The sequence below is a fragment of the Hemiscyllium ocellatum genome, chromosome 23 (assembly GCF_020745735.1).
Source record: "Hemiscyllium ocellatum isolate sHemOce1 chromosome 23, sHemOce1.pat.X.cur, whole genome shotgun sequence".
NCBI classification, from domain to species: domain Eukaryota; kingdom Metazoa; phylum Chordata; class Chondrichthyes; order Orectolobiformes; family Hemiscylliidae; genus Hemiscyllium; species Hemiscyllium ocellatum.
The window spans coordinates 11,467,626-11,480,208 of NC_083423.1; the positions used below are offsets into that span (position 1 = coordinate 11,467,626).

General features: G+C 45.3%; 1 protein-coding gene across 33 annotated transcripts in view; it reads left to right on the top strand.

Moving 5' to 3' along the window:
• celf2 (cugbp, Elav-like family member 2) overlaps nucleotides 1–12,583 on the top strand; it is an 850,872-nt gene that overhangs the window by 601,994 nt on the left and 236,295 nt on the right. The window contains exon 1 of one of the 33 annotated variants that reach the window (XM_060842653.1): nucleotides 4,307–4,395. The exons of the other annotated variants lie outside the window; for them this stretch is intronic. Within the exon in view, the coding sequence (XP_060698636.1) occupies nucleotides 4,364–4,395 (32 nt within the window). The 5' untranslated portion in view covers nucleotides 4,307–4,363. Of the gene's footprint in view, nucleotides 1–4,306; nucleotides 4,396–12,583 lie in introns of those variants that run through there. 33 annotated transcript variants of the gene reach the window in all.

A 12,583-nucleotide genomic window follows, 5' to 3' on the forward strand; every position in this document is an offset into this window, starting at 1 on the left:
AAGACTACAGTTCAGAAGCACCAGAGTTTTAAGAGTTTGTATGTATGCTTTAACATCCATACGGGGCATGTATACTGCCTTTAGTATGTTAGGTTGCTTATAAACTCGGGCGAAAGTGAGAACTGCAGATGCTGGAGATCAGAGTTGAGATTAGAGTGGTGCTGGAAAAGCTCAGCAGGTCAGGCAGCATGCAAGGAGCAGGAAAATCGACGTTTCAGGCAAAAGCCCTTCAGGATGCTGCCTGACCTGCTGCGCTTGTAAGGTCAGGCAAGGATCTGTCAGCTTTAATAAATGTGCATTTAAAAGTTTCAAAAGGAAGCTATTTCTTTGTCGCATACATCAAAACATTTTGAAAACTCTTCGAGTGTGAGATCTAGTCAGCTATGCTGTCAACTGCGGGTGTTATCATTTGGATAAGTGCTGTTCGCACTGGTACTTGCTATTTGACACTGGAGCTGCAGAGTTTCCAGCATTAACTGTATTTGTTGGTTAGCTAACTTAGGATCATTGAGTTAGTAGTGCAAACAATAGTGCTGTGTTTCTGTATCAAGCGTTCCCCTGTAGGCTCCCTGAACAGTCTGATAGTAAAGGCATTGTTTAATGTGAAGCATGACTGTTAGGGTTGAGAATGAGAATGTCCTACTTTGTCAGTCAGCTGATTGCCCTGGGGCAGTACAAAGGGATGCCCTAGTTGACTGTGTTTGGTGGTGGGGGTTGGATGAAGGGATGCCAAGGCTGGGTAGAAGTTCATGTTGACGAGCATCCCGCCCCATCCGTGCCCCCAACCCTCGCCACCCACGGTCCAAAAAGTGCCTATCAGCGCAGCAAATAAGAGGTGGATTAAATTGCAATGCTCTCACTCCAAACAGCAGGCACCCACTGAGAACACCATGTCCTCCTCCTTTTAGCGTCACCTGTCTTTGATATGCACAGAAATACTGGCTGACATAAAGAAACTTATTTCTGTAACTGTTTGTCGCACTGGGAAATGGTCATGTTTTCCCTGAATACGTTTGCTTAACCCTTACTGAGGAATATGGAGAGTTTTGACCCTGGAGGTGTGTTTGGTTACACAACTGCCTTTGTCAGGCATTGGAGTAAAATTCCTCTAAGTACGTGATAGAGGAAGCAGAATAACAGGCTGATAGAATCCCTATTGTGTGAAAGTAGACCATTCGGCCCATCGAGTCCACACCAACCTTCAAAGAGCATTCCACTAAGTCCCACCCCAATCCCTGTAACCCTGCATTTGCAAAGGCTAATCCATCTAGCCTGCACATCTCTGGATACTATGGGCAATTCCCCATGGCCAACCCATCTAACCTGCACACCTTTGGACTGTGGGAGGAAACCGGAACACCCCGCAGAAACCTATGCAGACATGGGGAGAATATGCAAACTCCACACAGTCAGTTCCACTGAAGCAGGAATCAAACCCAGGTCCCTGGTGCTGTGAGGCAGCAGTGCTAACCACTGAGCCACCATGCTGCCCTGGTAGGGTGAGGTGATATCAGCTGGGGAGTGACCACCATGCAATTTGACATGCAGCATGAACTAAATGGGCTGAATGGCCCTTTCTGTATGTAACTTCTATGTTGTCATATCTATTTTTAGTCAAAGTTGACCTACCCTGGAAAAGAGCTGAAAATGTGTTGCTGGAAAAGCGCAGCAGGTCAGGCAGCATCCAAGGAGCAGGAGATTCGACGTTTTGGGCATAAGCCTAAAAAAGGGCTTATGCCCGAAACGTCGAATCTCCTGTTCCTTGGATGCTGCCTGACTTGCTGCGCTTTTCCAGCAACACATTTTCAGCTCTGATCTCCAGCGTCTGCAGACCTCACTTCCTCCTACCCTGGAAAAGACAGCTGAATAACGGTGAACTCGAACATGCGCATGGTTAGGCTGTGATTTGATCTTATTTCTAAGCATTAAATCTCTGAAAGGAAAAACATAAGTTGCATTTATGGAGCACTTCCACAACCTTTAGGACACTCTATCATACTTTACAATTTTTTTTTCTGTTGAAGTGGAGCCAGTATTGTAATGTGGGAAAAGTCACTGCAAATTTATACACAGCAGGCTCCCTCAATCAACATCAACCAGATAATGTTTCTCAGCTTTCTGAAGAAGGATCACTGGACCTGAAACGTGAACTTTGCTTTCTCTCCACAGCTGCTGCCAGACCTGCTGAGTTTCTCCAGTGATTCCTGTTGATGTTTTTCAGTAATGTTAATTGGAAAATTAACAAACGCAAACCACATGCTTCTGATTGAGAGAAATGTAATGTTTAATCATATGATTTGTAGCTGTTCCTTGAGTGACTGTACAGTGACTCCTTTTTTAAAAAAAAAGAAGCTTAGTAAACTGAATTATTAAGTTTAAAAACACCCTAATGTCTTTGAGGCTAATGAATATCTGATGAGTTTGACTCAGCAGATGATCCTGCACCCAATATACATAAAGACACAGTGATAAAAATACTGTTCTCACCAAACATTAAAATAACTCAGGAAAATGCACTAAATCACTAGGACGGCACAGTGGTTAGCACTGCTGCCTCACACTGCCAGGGACCTGAGTTCGATTCCACTCTTGGGTGACTGTCTGTGTGGAGTTTGCACATTCTCCCCGTAATGTGTGGGTTTCCTCTGCATGCTCTGTTTCCTCCCACAGTCCCAAGATATGCAGGTTAAGTGGATTGGTCAAAGGAAATGTGAGATTTACAGGGATACAGTGGAGGGGCTGGTCCTGGGATGCTGTTTGGAGGGTTAATGTAGACTTAATGGGCCAAATGGCCTGCCTCCATACTGTAGGGATTCTATGAACATTTCCAAGGGTTGTTATCATTCGCTACTTTCCTCTCACGTGATACAAGTATATCCTCAGAATATTTACCAACTAAATGGTGATTCAGGGAATTGTCCTCCTGGTTTTCTTTTGGTGATGCAGTGTGTCCCTTTTTAATTTAATAATAACGAAAATCTTTGGGTGCAACTTAAGCATCATTTTTCTCCTTTTGTCTTTCCTGATGAAAGTATTTACATTGGGCAAAAGCATGGCCAAGACTTCGGGATTGGGGTCTTGTCTTCAGAGTTAATTAGCACCAGAATTGCAGTAATGTCATCTCCAATATATCCCACAGCCACTTTGTCCGCTAATGGTGCTATTTTAAAGGAAGCATTGAACCATTTACATTAAATGGATGAGTGCCTCCATGACAGTTGCGGATAAGAACGCATGTCACATGAATGAGTGTAGTATTCAAATGTTGACCGCAGTGGCAAAGCAGCGAGTCAGCGCTCACAGTGTCAACTGCACACACCCCAACCCAACATTTCCCCCCCGCCCCCAACACCCCTTCCAGCCCCAGCCCAAGTCAGAACTTTTCATCCTTTCCTTAAACAGTGTCATGGAATAGTATTCGTAAATAGTCCCCCAACCGTGAGCTTGTAAGCAACATATTCATGCATGCGTAACACAACAGGACATGCCATGCCTCAGAGCTTTTCTCAAGCTAGTGCTGTGCATTTTTTTAATATAAACTGGAGTGTATTCATAGAGTTGACTCTCTTACAGACATTTCCCTTGAGCGTTCACAATTTTTAAAGACTGTGCTCTAACCCACAAACAGACTATAACCAATAGTGGAAGCCAGCAAGATGGAAAAGTAGGAAATTTGGTGCTTAATCAGACGACAGTTGCCTTCATTGCATACATTAGCAGCTGCAGTTATATTTTAAATGCTTGTATATTTTGTTAATGTATCCTGGTGTGGAAAAAGTGTGACTTTTTATATCTGTCTTGGTCAGGAAAACAGGATTCCCCATGACAGTAAAAAAACGGAAAGAACTGTGCATGCTGGAAATCCAAAACAAAAACGGAAATTGCTGGAAAAGCTCAGCAGGTCCAACGGCTCCTGTGGAGAGAAAGCAGTTAATATTCTGGCTCCGTGACCCCTCTTCAGAACTGCTGAGTTTTTCCAGGAATTTCTGTTCCGGATTCTTTTTGTGGCATCTTGCTCTGTACAGATGCCTGCCACGTGCTGCTGATAACAACAATCCTTGTACTTCAGACATTTTTCATCTTATCTGGTACATTTTTCAGATATTTCAGGAGCTGAGAAAGGGATTATACAAAAGCATCTCTTTGGTACTCTGTGTGTTTGCAAGCATTTGGGAAATATGTTTTGAGAATTTTCAGTGAGAGACTGTTAATTTTATGAAATCACTGAAATGAATGTTGAACAGTTGGCTTATCAACTTCTCATTAAATTGGTACCCTTCAGCATTTCACTAGTCTTCAATGATCTCAGGAGTGTCAGCCACTGAGTTCCCTCAAGAGCACTCATGGTCACCTTGGGTAACCTATGGAGCATTCACACGCTGTTGGTACCCTCAGGTACATTCACTGATCTTTTATAATTTTAAATATAATTTCGATTTAATTTTCAAAAGTGTTCTCTGCCATTGAGTCCTTGGCCTGTGTTCCCCAAGAATGTTGTCACTGATCCCAAGTACTTTGGGAGTATTGGCTCACATCAATAAATTGTCAGGAGTTTTGCTTTGAGTGGATGCATTAGTATGATGCGCTTTTTGTTCCCTATCTGCGGTGAATGACTGTTGCACTTGTACTTTAACTTTCTGTTATTTGATCAGGTATTAAAAATAATGGCACTGATGTTATACGTCATGGAGAAGTTGCATTTCGCAAAACCAAGTCAGATTAGATTACTTACAGCATGGAAACAGGCCCTTCGGCCCAACAAGTCCACACCAACCCTCCGAAGGGCAACCCACCCAGACCCATTCCCCTGCATTTACCCCTTCACCTAACATTACGGGTAATTTAGCATGGTCAATTCACCTAACCTGCACATTTTTGGACTGTGGGAGGAAACTGGAGCACCGGAGGAAACCCACGCAGTCACGGGGAGAATGTGCAAACTCCAAACAGACAGTTGCTTGAGGCAGGAATTGAACCCAGGTCTCTGGCGCTGTGAGGCAGCAGTGTTAACCAATGTGCCACCATGTTGCCCACTGATGAAGACAGCACAGACACTGACCTCTTTGAGAAAGTCTGCACTCTCCCACACCACAGTTAATTCTCCAGGAAGCAAAACCACATTTTTTTTTGTTTTAAACTTAAATACAGAAGTGCTTAACATGCTGCTGTGTTACAGTTGATCTGCAGAAATGGCAGCAGTGGGATTTGAACCAACACCTTAGAGACTGGAACCTGGATCCAGCACCTTAGACCGCTTGGCCACACTATCAGCCACTTGAAAGAATATTCTCGCGTAGTCATATAAGAGAATTTAATGGTTTAAATATTCTGATCGTGAAGGATGATGGAACTGGAGCAAACAGAGAAAATGGGTTTGTGCTTTCTATACAGCTATTCTTTGTAGCTACGAGTAGAGGTTGGGGTTGTTTTCCTTGGAACGGAGAAGGCGAAGGGGTGACATGATTGAGGTACACAAAATTGTGAAGGGTAGAGACAGTAGACAGAAGGAACCTGTTTCCCTTGGCAGAGAGTTCAAAAATCAGGGGTCGTAGCTTTTAAGTTGCAGAAGGATTGCAGAGGTGGCTTGAGGAAAAGCTGTTTTACTCAGAAGGCAGCGTGTGTCTAGGATTTGCTGCCTGAGTTAATAGCGGAGGTAGAGACCCTAAACTCTGTTTAAAACAAACCCGAATCTGCAACTGAAGTGCTATGTGCTGCACACCTTTGTGCAGGAAGATGGGATAAGAGAGAGCATCTGAGCATCTTTGGGTCAGTGTGGACCAGATGGGCCAAATGGACCTTTTTTTTCACTGTATCATTCCTCTGGTTCAATATTTTTGTGATTATGTCCAAATTAGTTATAGCTGCTTGTTAACTTTTCTGAGGAATCAATTGCAAAGTACACATGGTGCTTTCTGTGTCTGAAAGAAGGACCTTTTTTATTTGCCTTTGTAATTTCCACCCATTGTTTCTTTCGATGACTAGCTGCCCATTGGTATGGTCTGTGGCAGGAAGGATCAATGGAGCACCAGGAGTTGGTTGCCTACAGTTGGAGGAATCTCCACGAATGAGCCTGAGGCTTAGTTTCCTCCCAGGCAAATGAATAGAAATGTTCAGTTACCATGACAATCCAGATGAGTTTGAAGGGATTGTGGGTGTGAGGGCCCATGATGTTAATCCATGTCACATTCTGCCACTGCAGAATAGTATGTTCACTTTTTATTTAGCTGTAGTACCAAAATGTGTCAATGAGAAACATCTTTTGTTTTACAAATTACACACAGGGAAAATTGCCCAGAGGGCAGTAAAGAGTCACCCAAATCTGGCAGCATCTGTGGAGAGAGAAGCCGTTAAAATTTTGAGTCCAAAACGTTAACTCTGAGATTTTGCAGCATTTTCTATGCTTGTTTCAGATTCCAGAATCTTAGTACAGAATCATTCACATTTTTGTGAGAATTGACAAGGTACCTGTTAGGCTAGCCAGATTTTCACTGACTTCAAGTTTCACCATCTGTCATGCTGGGATTTAAATCCATGGCCCTCCTGATGAAGGGCTCTGGCCCGAAACGTCGAATTTCCTGTTCCTTGGATGCTGCCTGACCTGCTGTGCTTTAACCAGCAACACATTTTCAGCCCCCACAACATTATCCTGGACTTCTGGGTTGTGGGTCTAGTGACATTACCAGTGTGCCAAATCCATTCTCCCAAATGAGTATGAAGGAAAAAGAAATAGGCGATATCTAATCAGAATTTGCCTCATGTAATAACTGTTTAACAAATGGAGGGGCAGTAGTGACTTGCAGAGACATTGACAGGTTCACTGGAGTTTTTTATGCTGTGTACAGAGTGTGCAGTATGCTTTCATTGTGCACGTGGGACAAAATAGCAGAAAAGAAGCACAGAGGTCTTGGAATAAGATCGCAGAAAGTAGAGGAACCAAGTGAACTAGAGCTGTCACCAGGCTAATTAGATGGAGTAAGCTTGGCTCCCTTGCCATCAGCTCTACTAGGTGACTGTGGAGAGCTGAGCATGGATTGGGGAAGATTACTGGAGAGGGTGTGAGCCACCAACGCCCCTTGTGGATCTAATGATTATAAATGTGATACGTGCCTGGGAGAAATAAACTTAGAAACAATTAGTGCCCTTTTCTCTCAATCTTAGCCTATCAACAGACCAGTGTTGTGTCATTGCAAAGATTACATTTTAAAAATCCCCGCTGGACGAGAGATGGAGTAAAATTGGGCATGAATACAAAGATGAATGTTGATAATTTCAATGAATTATTTTTATTTTGTGAAACCATCTGCTTCTGTTCTGATTTGCATGCAGACTAGACTTACACCAATCAGTGCAGTAATGCAATGTTAATTGGCTGCCCCATCTTTAACTAATGTGAAGCATTCCCTCACATGGAATACAATAATCTTACAATTCTTGGTTCCTATTCTCGCAGTAAGAAAGCACTTAAATTGACATCGAACTTTTCACAATCTCGGGATGTCCAACAACATGTCAAGACTTCTGTAATGTGGGATATTCTCAAGGTGCAATAATCAGTTTGTACACAGTTAAAAATCACACAATGCCAGGTTATAGTCCAACAGGTTTATTTGAAAGCACTAGCTTTCGGAGCGCCGCTCCTTCATCAGGTAGCTACCCCCGTCCAACACTGACGCCACTACATCGAGTTTGCACACAGCAAGAGTCTCCAATCAGCAATAAGGTGGATGTCAAAATAATTTATTCCTGGTGGGTTTGGGCAGGAGTAATTCCCCACTCCTCTTCGAACAGTGCTGTAGATTGTTTTACCTCTCAATGAAGGTGGAAACTGGGCCACAGTTTAGTGTGTCCTCCTCCGGGTGCTCTGGTTTCCTCCCATAATCCAAAGATGTGCAGGTCAGGTGAATTGGCCATGTTACATTGCCCAGCGTGTACAGGGATGAGTCGGGTAGGTACATCAGGGGTAAATATAGGGGAATGGGTCTGGGTGGGTTATTCTTCGGAGGGTCAATGTGGGCTTGTTGGACTGAAGGGCCTGTTTCCACACTGTAGGGATTCTATTCTATTCTTGAATAAGACTACACATCGAGGTGCCAGCCTCAATTATACACTTGAACCTCGGAACTGAGGCTCAAACCCACACAAAGATCCTGTGAATCCAGCCCACCCCCCACCTCCTGAAAACTGATACCTGATAACTGAGATTCCTTAACTTCAGCACAAGGGCAACTGGAATGGATGGAATGTCAATCCTGTATCCTTCAGCTTATGTAGGCATGTGGCTTCTTCCGTGAAATAGCCTGAAGGTAGTTTCCGTGGACCAAATGTAAAAGGTGCCACTGGTTTGGTGTGAGTTATTCAGAGCTGTCACAACACAGCACTACACTGGGAGGCCCAGAGAGGATGGGCGGCTTGTCAAGTTTTTGATTAAAGGCAGGTTATACACAGAAAGAATGGAGTTTTGTGTTTTTTTTTGGCTTGTGGCTACACCTGACCAGCTGTGACCAGGTTGGCATTCTGGACAGATTTAATTTAAGAGGGCCAAAGGGGCCTAGTTTGTTGAAATCTATCCTGTAATCTGGTTACACAGGACATACACAAATGAAATAGCCAAGAAATATTTTGATAATTAAAAGTTTAAAAAGGGCAGTGGTTGTAGGTGAGTAACAGAAGTTGAATGAGCTGTTTTGAAGATTCCTGTTGTTGGAGTGTGTTTGATCCTTCAATTGCGATGCTGCCATTCGATTGCTGTTTCTTCCCCAGGCTGCTCATTCTTCTCCTTGCAATAATAAGGAAAAGGAGCAGGAGTAGGCCGTCTGACCCTGCTCTGATCAGCTTCACCATTCAGTAAGATCATGGCTTATCTTTTTGCTGAGTCAGCTCCACTTTCCCACCTGCTCACCATAATCCTTAATTCCTTTACTGTTGAGAAAACTATCTTTGCCTTAAAAATGTTCATCGAGGCAGCCTCTGGGCAGGGAATTCCACAGATTCACAACCCTTTGGGTGAAGAAGTTCCTACTCAGCTCAGTCCTAAATCTGCTCCCCCTTATTTTGAGGCTATGCCCCAATGTATTATTGTATTTTCTTTGATTTCGCATGATGTCTTGGACCCTGTTTTAACTTCCCACCAGTTTATTTCATCCCAGGAAAGATGTTTCCATGATTGGGATCATATATTTGTGTCTCTTTTGTCCTCTTGTCGTCACAGAGTCATACAACGTGGAAACAGACCCTTCGGTCCAACCAGTCCATGCCAGCCATAATCCTGAAGTAAACTAGTTCCTTCTGCTTGCTTCTGGTTCCTTTCCCTCCAAATCTTTCCTATTCATGGATTTTTACAAATGTTTAAAAGACATTTGGATTTGTATACCTGCATCCACCACTTCCTCAAACAGTTCATTGCACACACAAACCACTCTCCCATCCTCTTGTTGTTTTTAGATTAGATTAGATTACATACAGTGTGGAAACAGGCCCTTCGGCCCAACAAGTCCACACCGACCCGCCGAAGCGCAACCCACCCATACCCCTACATTTACCCCTTACCTAACACTATGGCCAATTCACCTGACCCGCACATCTTTGGACTGTGGGAGGAAACCGGAGCACCCGGAGGAAACCCACACAGACACAGGGAGGATGTGCAAACTCCACACAGTCAGTCGCCTGAGGCGGGAATTGAACCCGGGTCTCTGTTGCTGTGAGGCAGCAGTGCTAACCACTGTGCCACCGTGCCGCCCAACCAGTCACCGTGCCGCCCAACCAGTTTGAAACCAGTCACCACAGGACCGTCAGGAATCTGGGCCCAATGGAGCTGAGACCGGTACAGTTGAACAGCTCTTGCAGTTAAAAATCTTACAACACAAGTTTATAGTCCAACAGGTTCATTTGGAAACACTAGCTTTCAGCGCGCTGCTCCTTTGCCATGTAACTAGAGGGCCAGTAATTACCTGATGATGGAGCAGCTCCAAAAGCTAGTGCTTCCCATTAAACCTGTTGGACTATAACCTGGTGTTGTGCGATTTTTAACTTTGTCCACCCCAGTCCGACACCAGCACCTCCACATCTTAGCTCTTGCTGTACCTGCCCTGGGTTTGAGGATAACTATTGACACAAGGCACTAGTCTGATGTCTTCATTCAGTTGAGGGGCCAGCACACATTGCCAGGATTTGAAGATTTTCTTTCACCATGGCCCCTACTCCCAGCTCCACACCCACACTAGATCCCAGCTCCCAGCCCTGCCGAGTTTTTGCCATCCCTCCAGACCTCCCCCTCAGTGAGGACGAATGATCAGTCCTCAGCAAAGGACTCACCTTCATCCCCCTCTGTCCACGCATCAATGAATTTAATACACGCCGTGACATTGAACAATTCTTCCGTTGCCTCCACCTCCGAGCTTACTTTCACAATCAGGATTCCCGCCCACCTTCTGAGGACCCCTTCGCCCACCTCCAACACACTGCATCCACCTGGATACCCCGCACTGGCCTATTACCTGCCCTTGACCTCTTCATTTCCAACTGCCGCCTGGACATTAACCGCCTCAACCTGTCTACCCCCCTCCCCCACTCCAACCTCTCACCCTCACAACGCGCAGCCCTCCAATCCCTCTGCTCCAATCCCAACCTCACCATCAAGCCAGCGAATAAAGGGGGCACAGTGGTAGTCTGGCGCACTGACCTCTACACCGCTGAAGCCAAACGCCAACTCGAGGACACCTCTTCCTACCGCCCCCTCAACCATGACCCCACCGCCCCATCACCAAACCATCATCTCCCAGACCATACAGAACCTCATCACCTCAGGAGATCTTCCACCACAGCTTCCAACCTCATAGTCCGGGAACCCCGCACTGCCCGGTTCTATCTCCTTCCCAAGATCCACGAGCCTGACCACCCTGGCCGACCCATTGTCTCAGCATGCTCCTGCCCCACTGAACTCATCTCTACCTACCTCGACACTGTCCTATCCCCCCTAGTCCAGGAACTCCCCACATACATTTGAGACACCACCCACGCCCTCCTCCTCCTCCAAGATTTCCGTTTCCCTGGCCCCCAATGTCTCATCTTCACCATGGATATCCAATCCCTCTACACCTCCATCCGCCATGACCAGGGCCTCCAAGCCCTCCGTTATTTCCTCTCCAGACGTCCCCAACAGTACCCTTCCACAGACACTCTCATTCGTTTGGCCGAACTGGTCCTCACCCTTAACAATTTCTCCTTCGAATCCTCCCACTTCCTCCAGACCAAAGGCGTAGCCATGGGCACCCGTATAGGCCCCAGCTATGCTTGTCTGTTTGTTGGCTACGTAGAATAGTTCATCTTCCGTAATTACACCAGCACCACTCCCCACCTCTTCCTCCGCTACATTGATGACTGCATTGGCGCCACCACGTGCTTCCGTGAGGAGGTTGAGCAACTTCACCAACGCATTCCACCCTGACCTTAAATTTACCTGGACCATCTCTGATACCTCCCTCCCTTCCTGGACCTCTCCATCTCCATTAATGATGACCGACTTGACACTAACATTTTTTACAAACCCACCAACTCCCAGAGCTACCTGGATTACACCTCTTCCCACCCTACCTCTTGCAAAAATGCCATCCCGTATTCCCAATTCCTCTGCCTCAACAGTTTCTTCATTTCCCCTTCCCCCACCTCACCCTAGTTCCAAACTTCCAGCTCAGCACTGGCCCCATGATTTGTCCGGACTTGTCCGACCTGCCTATCTCCTTTTCCACCTATCCACTCCACCCTCTCCTCCCTGACCTATCACCTTCATCTCCTCCCCCACTCATCCATTGTACTATATGCTACTTTCTCCCCACCCCCACCCTCCTCTAGCTTATCTCTCCACGCTTCAGGCCTTTATTCCTGATGAAGGGCTTTTGCCCGAAACGTCGATTTCGCTGCTCCTTGGATGCTGCCTGAACTGCTGTGCTCTTCCAGCACCACTAATCCAGAACCTTCAACATATTGTCTAGCTATCACCATTGTTAACAGCTAACCCGAGAATGCAACTTTAAAAAAAAGGTTTTGTGATTTACACATGAAAGAAATGAAACTATCACTGTATTCTAACAGATGAAAGGCTTAACAGACAATCAATTTTTCAGCGTATAATTTCAGTTACATCACACTACAAATTTTTGCTATAAATTCGTGTTAGGATTGAGCCCTCCACTATCGCGGCGCTCCGAAAGCTAGTGCTTCCAATTAAACCTGTTGGACTATAACCTGATGTTGTGATTTTTAACTTTGTACACCCCAGTCCAACACCGGCATCTCCAAATCATTCTTTCGCCTTGTTCTGCTGCCACTCTGAAATTTGATACCTCTAACAGATTGCTGCAAATAACATTAGACTCCTTCTGCCAGGCTGTTGTGTTCAGTCTTGTTTCTTTTAAGTTATCTCTATCTTGTGTCATAGTGTATTGTGTTAAGGTCATCTCCAGAACATATGCCATCCCTGGTTGAGAGACATTGGCAGATCTCATGCTCTCAGGTTTCTGTCTGTGCAGCTCTCTGATGGGCTGTTATTGTAAGATGGTTCTCAGAGTTTCTGCCTCCATCCTCT